The following is a 17,633-nucleotide window of genomic DNA, read 5'->3' as shown; positions in this document are numbered from 1 at the left end:
ATATATATATATATATAGAAAAGAGAGATGTGTGGAAATAAAAAGAGCATGGTTGAGAGAGCAGAACAGGGTGTTTTGAAATGGTTTGGGCACATGGAGAGAATGAGTGAGGAAAGATTGACCAAGAGGATATATGTGTCGGAGGTGGAGGGAACGAGGAGAAGTGGGAGACCGAACTGGAGGTGGAAAGATAGAGTGAAAAAGATTTTGAGTGATTGGGGCCTGAACATGCAGGAGGGTGAAAGGCGGGCAAGGAATAGAGTGAATTGGATCGATGTGGTATACCGGGGTTGACGTGCTGTCAGTGGATTAAATCAGGGCATGTGTATCGTCTGGGGTAAACCATGGAAAGCTGTGTGGGGCCTGGATGTGGAAAGGGAGCTGTGGTTTCGGGCATTATTGCATGACAGCTAGAGTCTGAGTGTGAACGAATGAGGCCTTTGTTGTCTTTTCCTAGCGCTACCCCGCACACATGAGGGGGGAGGGGGATGGTATTCCATGTGTGGTGAGGTGGCGATGGGAATGAATAAAGGCAGACAGTGTAAATTGTGTGCATGGGTATATATGTATGTGTCTGTGTGTATATATATATGTGTACATTGAGATGTATAGGTATGTATATTTGCGTGTGTGGACGTGTGTGTATATACATGTGTATGGGGGTAGGTTGGGCCATTTCTTTCGTCTGTTTCCTTGCGCTACCTCGCAAACGCGGGAGACAGCGACAAAGCAAAATAAAATAAAAAAATATAGAAAAGCACATGAGATGGTAGTGAATGATATGCATTTTTTTTTAAACGATTACTGGATCCCTCAGTAAAAGAAAAGGTGAATCCACAAAGGGCTGAGAATGTGCTGATCATATTTCTGTGATATTTGAGAAAGCTCAGTAAAGGAAGAATGTATATGAGGCATCTGCAGAATCAAGTATGGTATATGGTGAAGTTATCTGGAGTGTATTTTAGTAAGTTTTGATTCTCCATTTTGCATATGGAAGATTCTAAATGAGTTACAGGTGAAGCAATAACATTACAGAGCAAAAGCAGTCTTTACTTAACCTGTATATCATAAAATGATGCAATAACAAAGTCCCATTCCAAAATTTCCTTAAATAAAACCATAAAAACAATACCTTCTCCATCAGTAAGAATCCATTTCCAACTGATGAACTAAACCTGAAACTCCTAATTTTGCAGTACATACATAACTGGCTTTACTGTTTTCTGATGTAGTGCCACTAACAAATGAATAATGGCCTCCTTTGCACGTCCATTCTCTAACTGACAGGTGTCAGGTACCAAAACCATTCACAACTATGCCCCACATTACCCAGAATGGGACTACCATAAATACTTAGCATACTTACACACTTCTCCCACATATATACCTTCCAAAATGGCAAAAAAAAAAAAACACTACAAGCATTTACATACACCAACAGATGTTGAAAATGTAGGAAATAATGATTTTATACTCACTCTTATTTTCATCTCTTCCACATCTGACCAGTAGATACAGTTATTTGCCATGTCAAAATCCAGAGCAATAACCATCTTTAAATTTGGGATTGGCAAAGGTTCAAGGCCAGCTTCTGGATTGACAAGATCATATCGCAGAATCTCTTGACGAGCTGATACAAGCACGAACTCTTGCTCTTCACTGTAGAATAAAATCAAGACTAAAAGAAATTCTCAAGCAATAATATATAATCAACGAATAAGTAACAATGATATCATCTTACATTCTATCCATAAAAAACTAGCAGGGGTGCGTGATGTCTCCATGGTTGTTCAATTTGTTTATGGATGGGGTTGTTAGGGAGGTAACTGCAAGAGTTTTGGAAAGAGGGGCAAGTATGCAGTCTGTTGTGGATGAGAGAGCTTGGGGAGTGAGTCAGTTGTTGTTCGCTGATGATACAGCGCTGGTGGCTGATTCAGGTGAGAAACTGCAGAAGCTGGTGACTAAGTTTGGTAAAGTGTGTGAAAGAAGAAAGCTGAGAGCAAATGTGAATAAGAGCAAACATTATTAGGTACAGTAGGGTTGAGGGACAAGTTAATTGGGACATAAGTTTGAATATAAAAAAAACTGGAGGAAGTGAAGTGTTTTAGATATCCGGGAGTGGATTTGGCAGCGGATGGAACCATGGAAGCAGAAGTGAATCATAGGGTGGGGGAGGGGGCGAAAGTTCTGGGAGCGTTGAAGAATGTGTGGAAGTCGAGAACATTATCTTGGAAAGCAAAAATGGGTATGTTTGAAGGAATAGACGTTCTAACAATGATATATGGTTGGGAGGTATGGGCTATAGATAGAGTTGTACAGAGGAGGGTGGCAACGGGAATGAACAAGGGCAGACAGTATGAATTATGTATGTTATTATATTTTTTTATTATACTTTGTCGCTGTCTCCCGCGTTTGTGAGGTAGCGCAAGGAAACAGACGAAAGAAATGGCCCAACCCCCCCCATACACATGTATATACATACGTCCACACACGCAAATATACATACCTACACAGCTTTCCATGGTTTACCCCAGACGCTTCACATGCCTTGATTCAATCCACTGACAGCACGTCAACCCCGGTATACCACATCGCTCCAATTCACTCTATTCCTTGCCCTCCTTTCACCCTCCTGCATGTTCAGGCCCCGATCACACAAAATCTTTTTCACTTCATCTTTCCACCTCCAATTTGGTCTCCCTCTTCTCCTCGTTCCCTCCACCTCCGACACATATATCCTCTTGGTCAATCTTTCCTCACTCATTCTCTCCATGTGCCCAAACCACTTCAAAACACCCTCTTCTGCTCTCTCAACCACGCTCTTTTTATTTCCACACATCTCTCTTACCCTTACATTACTCACTCGATCAAACCACCTCACACCACACATTCTCCTCAAACATCTCATTTCCAGCACATCCATCCTCCTGCGCACAACTCTATCCATAGCCCACGCCTCGCAACCATACAACATTGTTGGAACCACTATTCCTTCAAACATACCCATTTTTGCTTTCCGAGATAATGTTCTCGACTTCCACACATTCTTCAAGGCCCCCAGAATTTTCGCCCCCTCCCCCACCCTATGATCCACTTCCGCTTCCATGGTTCCATCCGCTGCCAGATCCACTCCCAGATATCTAAAACACTTCACTTCCTCCAGTTTTTCTCCATTCAAACTCACCTCCCAATTGACTTGACCCTCAACCCTACTGTACCTAATAACCTTGCTCTTATTCACATTTACTCTTAACTTTCTTCTTCCACACACTTTACCAAACTCAGTCACCAGCTTCTGCAGTTTCTCACATGAATCAGCCACCAGCGCTGTATCATCAGCGAACAACAACTGACTCACTTCCCAAGCTCTCTCATCCCCAAATGACTTCATACCTGCCCCTCTTTCCAAAACTCGTGCATTTACCTCCCTAACAACCCCATCCATAAACAAATTAAACAACCATGGAGACATCACACACCCCTGCCGCAAACCTACATTCACTGAGAACCAATCACTTTCCTCTCTTCCTACACGTACACATGCCTTACATCCTCGTATGTACATGTGTATATATGTATATGTTTGTGTGTATATACATGTATACGTTGAGATGTATAGGTATGTATATGTGCGTGTGTGGACGTGTATGTACATACATTTGTATGTGGGTGGGTTGGGCCATTCTTTCATCTGTTTCCTTGCGCTACCTCGCTCACGCAGGAGAGAGCAACAAAGTATAATAAATATGAATAATATGTGTATATGAGTGGAAGGGCCATCCTTCGTCTGTTTCTCGGCACTACCTCGGTGATGCAGGAAACAGCAATTATGTATGTATATACTTATGAAAATCATGTCTTAATTGCTTCCAACCCACGTATTGATTCTTTAGAGAGTAAAGTGTGTTCAATTCAAATAAAAAACTTACGAAACAGGGCATGCTGTGATTGTAGGATTATACTGATATTCCCGTCCTCCTTCACATGTGTCTCCTGGAATCTGACGATATCCTTTTGTTCGATTGTAGAAATGTCCTGGTTTGCATGTGAGAGGAACATCATATGGGTTAATAGTGTCCCCTGGATCTTTCAAACACTTCTGGGATCCCATATCATCAATAAATCCGAAGTCACACTCAAAATCTTCACGGTCACAAGGACAGTTCTCAACTGAGATTGGTCTATCATAGTTAACACCACTGAAACAGTTGGTGTGAGGGATACGTCTTTCATAAACTTGTTTACGTCCAAGTAAACACATACGTCCACCACGTCCATAAGATGGGGACCATGTCTTGTAGTCATCCTTGGTACATGAACGCTGAAACACTGGTTTCATATCCACCTAAAGAAAAAGAAAAAATTATTCAACATATATAGTAGTAAACTAAAAATCTTACCATAAATTTATGCTTCCAAAACAAAAAGCCCAAGAAAAGTAAGTTCTGAGGAATGAAAAATCATTTCTTACTTAGGTGGTTTCCCGCAAGCATTTGAGATCTACACAATCATCGGTTTTGAAATCTTTAACCCAATGCTTTCTGGTGAGATAAAACCACACCACACCACAATGATCAACTATCTGGCAAGAGCAGCCTGCTGGCTCAGTCCAGGTCCACCCACCCACCAATCAGCGACCTCCCTCTCAGTGATGAAGTTATCATTCTGCTGGCTGTCAGGAAGATACCAAGCAGCCACCTCATAAGTGAGACAGACATCAACCTGAGGTGAGGGTAGGGCGAGAAACAGAAACACAGACAAAATACTCACAAGATATTGCCCAAAAGAGAAACAGTATCATATTCATGAAAAAAAGCAGAAAAAGTAGGACAAAAAGCATTTTATTAAGAGTTTCCTGTGGCATACAAAAGTCTATCTGCTCTGAATGTGACAACCTCTCTGCCACAGAACACAGGTCCTCTATATCTAGAATAAGGTACTGTCCAGGGAAAGTGTTAAAGGTATATTAAGAGTTTCCTGTGGCATACAAAAGTTCACCTGCCCTGAATGTGACAACCTCTCTGCCACAGAACGCAGGTCCTCTATATCTAGAATAAGGTACTGTCCATGGAAAGTGTTAAAGGTATATTAAGAGTTTCCTGTGGCATACAAAAGTCCATCTGCCCTCAATGTGACAACTTCTCTGCCAAAGAATGCACGTCCTCTATATCTGCATTAAGGTACTATTCATGGAAAATGTTAAAGGCATACCAACAGATGCTTACTTAACAGTCTTTGATGATCTCTACAATTCATTTCAGATTTACCTAGGCACAGGGAATAATGCTCTCCATCTGTAGTTTCCCAAGATCAATTCAACAAAGCAGTACTATAAATTTATTTCTCTTTCCCAAAACCTTAGAAATAGGATTTATCTTAACCTATAATATATAATCAAAAGTGAGGTTTTTATGTCTGACTATTCCTGTATCTCACTAAATCTTCTTCACTTGGTGTAACTACGAAACGAGTTTTTATGGGGATGTTCAGGAAGTACATTGCCTAACAGTCATATGACTGTAATGGAAAGGCAATGTGTGTCTCCACAAGATTAGAAAAGTTCATCTCCTCAGGGCCCAGAGAGACTTATATCCATCCCCTGGCAGTGGTTCTTATAAGGCACTCTTGCAGGGGCCATCAGTATCATTAGCCTTCTTTCATTAAGAAAAAGCCTCAATAATAAATCTGAACAGCTTCAAGAACCTGAGAAAAATCAATCTCTTGGGAAAAATTATATCCATCCCTGACTGTGGTTCTTACTGGGCACTCTTACAAGAGCCATCAGTATTAGTAGCCTTCTTTCAGCATGAAAAAGACTATGCAATAAACCTGAAAAGCTTCAAGAACTATTCCTCACTCATTCTCTCCATACCCCCAAACCATTTCAGTACACCCTCTTCTGCACTTTCAACCACATTCATTTTATTAGTGCAAATCTGTCTTTCCCATTCATGATTTAATTGATCAAACCATCTCACACCACATATCATCCTCAAACATTTATTTCCAACCCATCCACTCTCATCCACACAGCCTTACCTATAGCCCATGCCTTGCATTCATATAATTTTGTCGGGGTTATCATTCCTTCAAACATGCCCATTTTTGCCCTTCCATATAACATTCTCTCTCTTCCACACATTCTTCAGTGCTCCCAGAACCTTCGCATCCTCCCCCCCATCCTATGGCTCACTTACGCTTCTATGGTTCAATTTGCTGCCATGTCCACTCCCAGATTTCTAAAGCACTACACTTCCAACAATCATTCACAAATCAAGTCACATCCCATCTAATCATCCCTCAACCCAGCTAAAAACTTTGCTTATATTCACACTCACTCGAAACTTTCTCCATTTACACACTCTTCCAAACTCAGTCACCAATTTCTATAATTTCTCACATGATTTTGCAACTAATGCTGTATCATCAGCAAATGACAACTGACTCACTTCCCAGACCCTCTCATACCCATGGACAGCAAACTCATCCCTATCTACACGACTCTTACCTCCCTCACCACCCCATCCATAAACAGACTGAACAACCAAGATGATATCACACCTACTGATGCAGACCAACCTTCATTTGGAACAATTCACTCTCCTATCTTCCTACTCATAAAAAAGCATTACACCTTTGATAAGAACTTCTCACTGCTATTAGCAGCTTTCCTCCCACACTGTATATTCTTATATTTACCAACTATCTCACTAATTTCATTACATCCTACCTTTGAATTCATATTATTCATTACAACCACCTTTCCCTCCTCAAACCCATTTATATAGTCAATCAAATTGCTCCAGATATGCTTTATTTCATCCTTGCATTGCACAGTCTTCATATTCACAAGCAAATATAAACATACCCATGCATACTTCACAATTCCAACCTTTCTTTCACTCACATTATTCTTAATCCATTCTATCTATGCTCTTAAACACCCTCCCATACTCTCAGTGATGGCACAATTGCAAATCCTTCTTTTCCCCTTCCCTAATAATTTTCATTAATTCCCATTCCTAACACTCCTTCATCTCTTCCCATAATTTACATTCATCAATTCCATTTTCATTCCATTCACCTTACTTGGGCAAGGTGAATGGAATGAAAATGGAATTGATAACTTTCAAACTCCATCACAAGCTCCCTCCTTTTACTCTCACTAGCCATCCCATCTGCGTTCAGAGCCATCAACCTTATTCACTCATTCCTTTCACTCCCCAGCATAACTGGTGGACTCTAATGCTTCTTCTTATCCTTTAGTGCCTCACCTTGACAGGCCACTAGCAGAGGGTAATTCCAGTGCTGTGTTTCCCAGAGGCATTGGGGCATTCTGATTGTCTGAAAAGTTAAAATCCAAGCACACCTGAAGTGTTTATTTGTTTTTTAGAAAAAAAAATTACCACTGCATGATTTTTTTTTTTTTTTTTTTTTTTTTTATACTTTGTCGCTGTCTCCCGCGTTTGCGAGGTAGCGCAAGGAAACAGACGAAAGAAATGGCCCAACCTCCCCCCCCATACACATGTACAAACACACGTCCACACACGCAAATATACATACCTACACAGCTTTCCATGGTTTACCCCAGACACTTCACATGCCTTGATTCAATCCACTGACAGCACGTCAACCCCTGTATACCACATCGCTCCAATTCACTCTATTCCTTGCCCTCCTTTCACCCTCCTGCATGTTCAGGCCCCGATCACACAAAATCTTTTTCACTCCATCTTTCCACCTCCAATTTGGTCTCCCTCTTCTCCTCGTTCCCTCCACCTCCGACACATATATCCTCTTGGTCAATCTTTCCTCACTCATTCTCTCCATGTGCCCAAACCATTTCAAAACACCCTCTTCTGCTCTCTCAACCACGCTCTTTTTATTTCCACACATCTCTCTTACCCTTACGTTACTTACTCGATCAAACCACCTCACATCACACATTTTCCTCAAACATCTCATTTCCAGCACATCCATCCTCCTGCGCACATCTCTATCCATAGCCCACGCCTCGCAACCATACAACATTGTTGGAACCACTATTCCTTCAAACATACCCATTTTTGCTTTCCGAGATAATGTTCTCGACTTCCACACATTTTTCAAGGCTCCCAAAATTTTCGCCCCCTCCCCCACCCTATGATCCACTTCCGCTTCCATGGTTCCATCCGCTGACAGATCCACTCCCAGATATCTAAAACACTTCACTTCCTCCAGTTTTTCTCCATTCAAACTCACCTCCCAATCGACTTGACCCTCACCCCTACTGTACCTAATAACCTTGCTCTTATTCACATTTACTCTTAACTTTCTTCTTCCACACACTTTACCAAACTCAGTCACCAGCTTCTGCAGTTTCTCACATGAATCAGCCACCAGCGCTGTATCATCAGCGAACAACAACTGACTCACTTCCCAAGCTCTCTCATCCCCAACAGACTTCATACTTGCCCCTCTTTCCAAAACTCTTGCATTTACCTCCCTAACAACCCCATCCATAAACAAATTAAACAACCATGGAGACATCACACACCCCTGCCTGCAAACCTACATTCACTGAGAACCAATCACTTTCCTCTCTTCCTACACGTACACATGCCTTACATCCTCGATAAAAACTTTTCACTGCTTCTAACAACTTGCCTCCCACACCATATATTCTTAATACCTTCCACAGAGCATCTCTATCAACTCTATCATATGCCTTCTCCAGATCCATAAATGCTACATACAAATCCATTTGCTTTTCTAAGTATTTCTCACATACATTCTTCAAAGCAAACACCTGATCCACACATCCTCTACCACTTCTGAAACCGCACTGCTCTTCCCCAATCTGATGCTCTGTACATGCCTTCACCCTCTCAATCAATACCCTCCCATATAATTTACCAGGAATACTCAACAAACTTATACCTCTGTAATTTGAGCACTCACTCTTATCCCCTTTGCCTTTGTACAATGGCACTATGCACGCATTCCGCCAATCCTCAGGCACCTCACCATGAGTCATACATACATTAAATAACCTTACCAACCAGTCAACAATACAGTCACCCCCTTTTTTAATAGAGGTGGGTAATCCTTCCCCTTCTGTTACACCCCAAGGGTGTAATAAAGAGGTGACCAGGTGAAGGTGGGTCAGACTTGGATACTTCATAAAACTAGGGTATCCCCTTGAGGCACTAAAATTCAAACTTTTCTTAACTTTCGAGCCTACACTGCAGGAGCAGCGCCTCCTAACCCCATTGGTTACAATACCATCAATGCCTAGTGTAAATCATATAAAAGTTATGAGTGAAAAGAAAAAAAAATCAATATAGTTACTATCTTAAAATATAATTACTATCTTAAAGGAAATAAGCTTCAGGATTCTATGTGTGAGAAGGTCTTGGAAGTCAATATTGTCCCTAATCTGTCTGTCTGCCTATCAATCTATATATCTAAAGCATGTTCCCTCTTGGAACTTTCATCAAGGGGTTGACAATGGCAAGAGTTGTCATTCATCCCTTATCATCATTTCTTAATCCAGTACTCTTCCACTCTATTTTCCTATTTACAGGCAGTCCTCCTCGCACACTCTCCACAAATCAATCCCTTTGCATTTCCTTTCACACACCTTGAATGTTTTGATAACAACAATGTCATGTAACCAAGAACGCATATATTCAAATACTAAGTTATTACTAATAACAGAATACCTATATTCTTCAGTGCTACATTTGGTAGTGCTGATATCAAAAACTTCCAAAATGACGACCTCCTCATGTCAACTGAACATTGTAAAGTGCTATGCTTTACTATGTAAAGTATAAAATAGACATATAACTGAAGTGCTTTTATGGAAATACCTTTGGATTACCTTCAAATTTTATTATACATTTTCCTGAGTAATAAAGCTACATTTTATATGCTTTCTGTGCTCTACAGTTACTGCTATTTTGGTTATGTTTTCTCTGAACTCTCTGTGACCAAATAAGTAATAATATACTTACCCTGTTTAAACTGAGGTTTTCTTTGATTTTTTTTACATACCACATCTTCTGTAACTGAGTCACAGTAATACTTTAATTATCCCGCAAATAGCAACATTTTCTCTGAATTTTGCATAATTTCCCCATTTTCTATATACCCTATTAAAGCTGTTTTCTGATATATGTACATTTTTTCCATTTTTCTGTGATGTCAAATCAATATCATAAGTACCCCTTTTTACAGCTACATTTTCTTTGTTCTGTGTACATCTATTCAATGTTCTATTAATAGGTTTCATAGGTTTTCCTTATCTTTTTTTTTTTTTTTTTTTTTTATACTTTGTCGCTGTCTCCCGCTTTTGCGAGGTAGCGCAAGGAAACAGACGAAAGAAATGGCCCAACCCCCCCCATACACATGTACATACACACGTCCACACACGCAAATATACATACCTACACAGCTTTCCTTGGTTTACCCCGGACGCTTCACATGCCTTGATTCAAGCTAAGTTTTCTTTGATTTATGTACATTTTCCAATTTTCCATGAAACTGGTGCAATAATATTATAGGTAACACTCTTATTACTCTATTTTCTTTGATTTATGTACATTTATCCCATTTCCTATAATATCAAGTCAAAAATACTATAGGTAATACTTTTATAGCAGTTACATTAGCTTTGCAAATTTTCCCATTTTCTATAACGATTCAATATTATCATTGGTACCCATTATACAGATAAATCTTATTTATGTACATCTTTTTCCATTTTCTTTGATATCAAATCAATATCATAGGTACCCTTTTACAAGTATTTCTTATGTATCTTCCATTTTCTATGACATCGTATAAGTAATACCAAAGTTATTCCTTCAGTAGCCATGCTTTCAAAGATTTCTGTTAATACAACCCATTTTCTCTGCGACATCATACTCAAAAATTTTTTAGTTAACCCTACAGCAGCAACATTTCTGTAATTTTACATAAAACCATTTTATATAAATCATGAATGGGGACTATTTTGATTTTCCCTCAAAGCCCACACAGCAGTGAAATGATTTTCATAATTCCTTGTACTGTACTGTACTGAAGTTCTGTATTGTAGAGGTGAAAGCATATTTCTATCAACCTAAATAATATTTTCCTTTAAAACTTTAAAGCAATACCCCTTTATGTGTGGAAGACGATGGAGATATACTCTGTTCCATATGGTCTACCTGTTTCTAATATTGGATGAATATTGTTACTGATTCTGCTACAAGCAAGAGGGATGGCTCATTTAGTACAGTAGAGGCCCCTTCCATGACCCCTCCAATTTAAGGTATAATCCTCTGACTACATTTTCTTGTATGACTGCTACCAGCAAGAGGGAGGGTTAAGCTGGTACTGTATTAGCTCCTCCCAATAATCCACCTAACTCAGAGAATATCCCATCCCTACCCATGGAGCAATCCCTTAGGTAGTAGGCTGTTGACAGCAGCCGGCCACGGTGGTACTACCATTCTGACTGAGAAGCATTAAAGTGGTGCCCAGAACCTTCTTATTGCTGGTCTTAATTTCCATCTCATTAAAACAGCACTACCAGGATAGTCCTGCCATTTTCTTCTTATAAACACCATACATCTACTCATACTTTGCTTATTTTCTTCACATAAACACTTTTGCCAATCCCTGTCTACTCAAACAATCTTGAGCATAATTCACAATAGAGGCCAACAAATCTATGGCCTCTTGTCCCCAACATCATTGGGTGCTATGAATCTCCAGGTTTCCACCTGACTCTCTTGCCCATGAGTGGGAGGGCTCAGACAGTAGTTGTACCAACCTCTCCCATGACATTTCCCTCTCTGTTTCCACTCACTATACAAACATTCATAGTCTCTCTAGTAACCTTTCTTCTGTTTAACAAAATCTGTCAAGTACCTCTTCTAATATCTTACTTCTCTTTTTCATATCCAACTATAATCTCCACTAAGATTCTAGTTCAAAGATGGTGTTTGTGTTTATTCCAACAATAACACACCTGTTGTATGCCTCAAGGACCTCAAGTCCCAAAACTTTGATGTTATGTGGCTTAAGGTCTATCTCCCACCAACCATATTTTTCCTATTTTGCTTATTGCTCCCCTAATTCTAAAATTTTATGTCTTTCTCCAGCCATGAGACTGTCACATCCTCTCACTCGCAAGCCAAGATACACACTGGGAACTTTAAGTCTCACCAGATGGAATGGTTGATTTCTTTCCATTCAGATGGGGGAAGGATTGAAGCCCTCACGTTCTCCATTCTCAATGATTTATAGCAAATCACCTCCCATCCAACTCATTCTTGACCGCTCTGACCATTCTCCTAATATTCTGAGTCTGTTTTCACCTCTAGTCCACCCCTTTGTAACAGCACAATCATGCCTCCAATTAGTTCATCTGATCACATTCTCATAAACATTTTTTTTTTTTTTTGCTTTGTCGCTGTCTCCTGCGTTTGCGAGGTAGCGCAAGGAAACATACGAAAGAAATGGCCCAACCCACCCCCATACACATGTATATACATACGTCCACACACGCAAATATACATACCTACACAGCTTTCCATGGTTTACCCCAGACCTTCACATGCCCTGATTCAATCCACTGACAGGACGTCAACCCCGGTATACCACATTGATCCAATTCACTCTATTCCTTGCCCTCCTTTCACCCTCCTCCATGTTCAGGCCCCGATCACACAAAATCTTTTTCACTCCATCTTTCCACCTCCAATTTGGTCTCCCACTTCTCCTCGTTCCCTCCACCTCCGACACATATATCCCCTTGGTCAATCTTTCCTCACTCACTCTCTCCATGTGCCCAAACCACCTCAAAACACCCCCCTCCGCTCCCTCAACCACGCTCTTCCCACCCCCACACATCTCTCCCACCCCCACACCACCCACTCGACCAAACCACCCCACACCACACACCGCCCCCAAACACCCCACCTCCAGCACATCCACCCTCCCGCGCACAACTCCATCCACAGCCCACGCCCCGCAACCACACAACACTGCCGGAACCACCATTCCCTCAAACACACCCACCCCCGCCCTCCGAGATAATGCTCTAGACCTCCACACACTCTTCAAGGCTCCCAGGATCTTCGCCCCCTCCCCCACCCCACGATCCATCCCCGCTCCCACAGCTCCATCCGCTGCCAGATCCACTCCCAGATATCCAAAACACCCCACCTCCTCCAGCCCCTCTCCATTCAAACCCACCTCCCAACTGACCCGACCCCCAACCCCACTGCACCTAATTATATATATATATATATATATTTTTTTTTTGCTTTGTCGCTGTCTCCCGCGTTTGCGAGGTAGCGCAAGGAAACAGACGAAAGAAATGGCCCAACCCACCCCCATACACATGTATATACATACGTCCACACACGCAAAATATACATACCTACACAGCTTTCCATGGTTTACCCCAGACGCTTCACATGCCCCGATTCAATCCACTGACATCACGTCAACCCCGGTATACCACATCGCTCCAATTCACTCTATTCCTTGCCCTCCTTTCACCCTCCTGCATGTTCAGGCCCCGATCAAACAAAATCTTTTTCACTCCATCTTTCCACCTCCAATTTGGTCTCCCTCTTCTCCTCGTTCCCTCCACCTCCGACACATATATCCTCTTGGTCAATCTTTCCTCACTCATTCTCTCCATGTGCCCAAACCATTTCAAAACACCCTCTTCTGCTCTCTCAACCACGCTCTTTTTATTTCCACACATCTCTCTTACCCTTACGTTACTTACTCGATCAAACCACCTCACACCACACATTGTCCTCAAACATCTCATTTCCAGCACATCCATCCTCCTGTGCACAACTCTATCCATAGCCCACGCCTCGCAACCATACAACATTGTTGGAACCACTATTCCTTCAAACATACCCATTTTTGCTTTCCGAGATAATGTTCTCGACTTCCACACATTCTTCAAGGCTCCCAGAATTTTCGCCCCCCCCCCCCCACCCTATGATCCACTTCCGCTTCCATGGTTCCATCCGCTGCCAGATCCACTCCCAGATATCTAAAACACTTCACTTCCTCCAGTTTTTCTCCATTCAAACTCACCTCCCAATTGACTTGACCCTCAACCCTACTGTACCTAATAACCTTGCTCTTATTCACATTTACTCTTAACTTTCTTCTTTCACACACTTTACCAAACTCAGTCACCAGCTTCTGCAGTTTCTCACATGAATCAGCCACCAGCGCTGTATCATCAGCGAACAACAACTGACTCACTTCCCAAGCTCTCTCATCCCCAACAGACTTCATACTTGCCCCTCTTTCCAAAACTCTTGCATTCACCTCCCTAACAACCCCATCTAAACAAATTAAACAACCATGGAGACATCACACACCCCTGCCGCAAACCTACATTCACTGAGAACCAACCACTTTCCTCTCTTCCTACACGTACACATGCCTTACATCCTAAATAAAAACTTTTCACTGCTTCTAACAACTTTCCTCCCACACCATATATTCTTAATACCTTCCACAGAGCATCTCTATCAACTCTATCATATGCCTTCTCCAGATCCATAAATGCTACATACAAATCCATTTGCTTTTCTAAGTATTTCTCACATACATTCTTCAAAGCAAACACCTGATCCACACATCCTCTACCACTTCTGAAACCACACAGCTCTTCCCCAATCTGATGCTCTGTACATGCCTTCACCCTCTCAATCAATACCCTCCCATATAATTTACCAGGAATACTCAACAAACTTATATCTCTGTAATTTGAGCACTCACTCTTATCCCCTTTGCCTTTGTACAATGGCACTATGCACGCATTCTGCCAATCCTCAGGCACCTCACCGTGAGTCATACATACATTAAATAACCTTACCAACCAGTCAACAATACAGTCACCCCCTTTTTTAATAAATTCCACTGCAATACCATCCAAACCTGCTGCCTTGCCGGCTTTCATCTTCCGCAAAGCTTTTACTACCTCTTCTCTGTTTACCAAATTATTTTCCCTAACCCTCTCACTTTGCACACCACCTCGACCAAAACACCCTATATCTGCCACTCTATCATCAAACACATTCAACAAACCTTCAAAATACTCACTCCATCTCCTTCTCACATCACCACTACTTGTTATCACCTCCCCATTTGCGCCCTTCACTGAAGTTCCCATTTGCTCCCTTGTCTTACGCACTTTATTTACCTCCTTCCAGAACATCTTTTTATTCTCCCTAAAATTTAATGATACTCTCTCACCCCAACTCTCATTTGCCCTTTTTTTCCCCTCTTGCACCTTTCTCTTGACCCCCTGTCTCTTTCTTTTATATGTCTCCCACTCAACTGCATTTTTTCCCTGCAAAAATCGTCCAAATGCCTCTCTCTTCTCTTTCACTAATACTCTTACTTCTTCATCCCACCACTCACTACCCTTTCTAATCAACCCACCTCCCACTCTTCTCATGCCACAAGCATCTTTTGCGCAATCCATCACTGATTCCCTAAATACATCCCATTCCTCCCCCACTCCCCTTACTTCCATTGTTCTCACCTTTTTCCATTCTGTACTCAGTCTCTCCTGGTACTTCCTCACACAAGTCTCCTTCCCAAGCTCACTTACTCTCACCACCCTCTTCACCCCAACATTCACTCTTTTTTTCTGAAAACCCATACAAATCTTCACCTTAGCCTCCACAAGATAATGATCAGACATCCCTCCAGTTGCACCTCTCAGCACATTAACATCCAAAAGTCTCTCTTTCGCGCGCCTGTCAATTAACACATAATCCAATAACGCTCTCTGGCCATCTCTCCTACTTACATAAGTATACTTATGTATATCTCGCTTTTTAAACCAGGTATTTTTTTTTTTCTATCCTAATAGTACTTCCCCCTCCATTAGACCTTTCTAAGCATAAAAACTGGCACCTCAACAAAGATGACTGGACTAACTTAAGTAACTTCTTTTATAACTTATGTGGTGATGCTTCTGTCTCCATCAAATGCATAGCAGAGGTTATCATTGTGGGAATGGAAGCATTTATCCCCTCTTCCTCCAAGATATCCTCTTTTTCCAATCCTTGGTGTGATAGTTCCTGTTCCAAGGTCATTCAGGCAAGGGATCCGGCATACTGGACTTGGAAAAACTGTTCTTCCTCTGAATCCCATTCAGGTTTAATCTTACTTGTAATCACTGCAGTGTTACCAGTGAAGCAAAGAGTTCCTTTAATCGAGGGAAGTGCAATAACCTCTCCTCATCATACGCTGATAAGTCTTTTGGTCTTTAATCATAGGCATCTATAACAATTTTTATTGCTCTACCTTTCCTTAACTTTCTGCTCTGACAGTATCATATCTGTTCCTTCCATAGAAAAAGGAACTTTCTTTGGTTACCATTTCTTCTCTAACTCAACCTTGGATGAACTCTAACATTCCTTCACCACCTCATGCTCCTCTTACTAATCCTATGCCCCTTCCCATAATCTCTTCTCAGATTGTCCGAAAAGTTCTTATCTCTCTGGACAAATCCATCCCTGTGTACTGAGTTTGCCTCTGAACTTGCACACTGTGCTTGCTCATCTGCTAAATTTCTGTTTAAAAACCAAAACTTTCCCTTCTTCTTGGAAGCATGCATTGATACATCCCATCCTCAAGATGGGTGACCATTCTGACCCTCCTCATCTTCATCCTATTTCTTTGACATCTATCATTTCCATAGTCTTTGAATCCCTCCTTAACTCCCATATCCTAAGACACCTTGAATCTTAGTCTTGTCTCTGATCACCAATATGGCTTTTGTAAATCGAGATCCACTGGTGATATTCTTTCCTATCTTATTAATGACTAGTCATCATCCCTGAAAGATCTTGAGGAGTCTTAAGTATTTGCCTTTGACATATCCAAAGGTTTTGACAGGATGTGGCATCAGGGTCTCATCTCTAAGCTTCCCTCTTTTGGGTTCCCTCCCTCACTTTGCTCCCTTTCTGGCCAATACGTCTCTGTGGTTGTTGATGGATCAGCCTACCCCACTTTCTCCATCAACTGCAATGTCCCTCAAGGTAATTTCCTGTCCCCAACACGTTTTCTCCATTCTGTCAACAATTTCCTTTCTTCCACAAATAACCAAATACACTTGTGAGATGATGATTCAATACTGCATTTATCCACATCCTTCTATTCTGCTCCTTCTCTCACTTGATTTGCTTCTCGTCTTGACACAGATTCCTCAATTAACTCAGACTTGGACAGAATATCTCAGTGGGGTAAACAAAACCTAGTTTCGTTTCACACCTCCAAGCCCTAGTTTCTATCTACCTCTCTGTTGTAAACTCCTCATAACTCTTTCCCATCCTTTAACGAATCTGTAATTCTACCTCTTCACTCAATGAACATACTTGGTATTACTGTAACATCCACTCTTTCTTAGATACCCCATATTACTGAAACAGCCAAGTCTGCCCCTGAGAAATTGGATTTCTTGTTTAGATGTCGACAGTTCATCATTCTGAAATGAAGCTTTGTTTATAAAATGGAATGATTCGTACTTGTATGGACTACTGCTTTCACATATAGGATGGGTCTACCTTTGCATCCCTACTTGACAAAGACAAGTTGAAAGTAGT

The 17,633-nt window shown here is 41.3% G+C and overlaps 1 protein-coding gene across 3 annotated transcripts in view; it reads right to left on the bottom strand.

The window, feature by feature from the left end:
- LOC139752080 (sortilin-related receptor-like) overlaps window positions 1-17,633 on the bottom strand; it is a 269,696-nt gene that overhangs the window by 185,970 nt on the left and 66,093 nt on the right. For all 3 annotated transcript variants that reach the window (XM_071667935.1, XM_071667934.1, XM_071667936.1), the window contains exons 12-13: window positions 3,930-4,345; window positions 1,479-1,659 (exon numbers count right to left, since the gene is read on the bottom strand). In XM_071667935.1, coding sequence (XP_071524036.1) covers window positions 1,479-1,659; window positions 3,930-4,345 — 597 coding nt within the window. The remainder of the gene's footprint in view (window positions 1-1,478; window positions 1,660-3,929; window positions 4,346-17,633) is intronic.

The sequence above is a fragment of the Panulirus ornatus genome, chromosome 12, assembly GCF_036320965.1.
Source record: "Panulirus ornatus isolate Po-2019 chromosome 12, ASM3632096v1, whole genome shotgun sequence".
NCBI lineage: Eukaryota > Metazoa > Arthropoda > Malacostraca > Decapoda > Palinuridae > Panulirus > Panulirus ornatus.
This window is presented reverse-complemented; position numbering and strand designations above follow the sequence as displayed.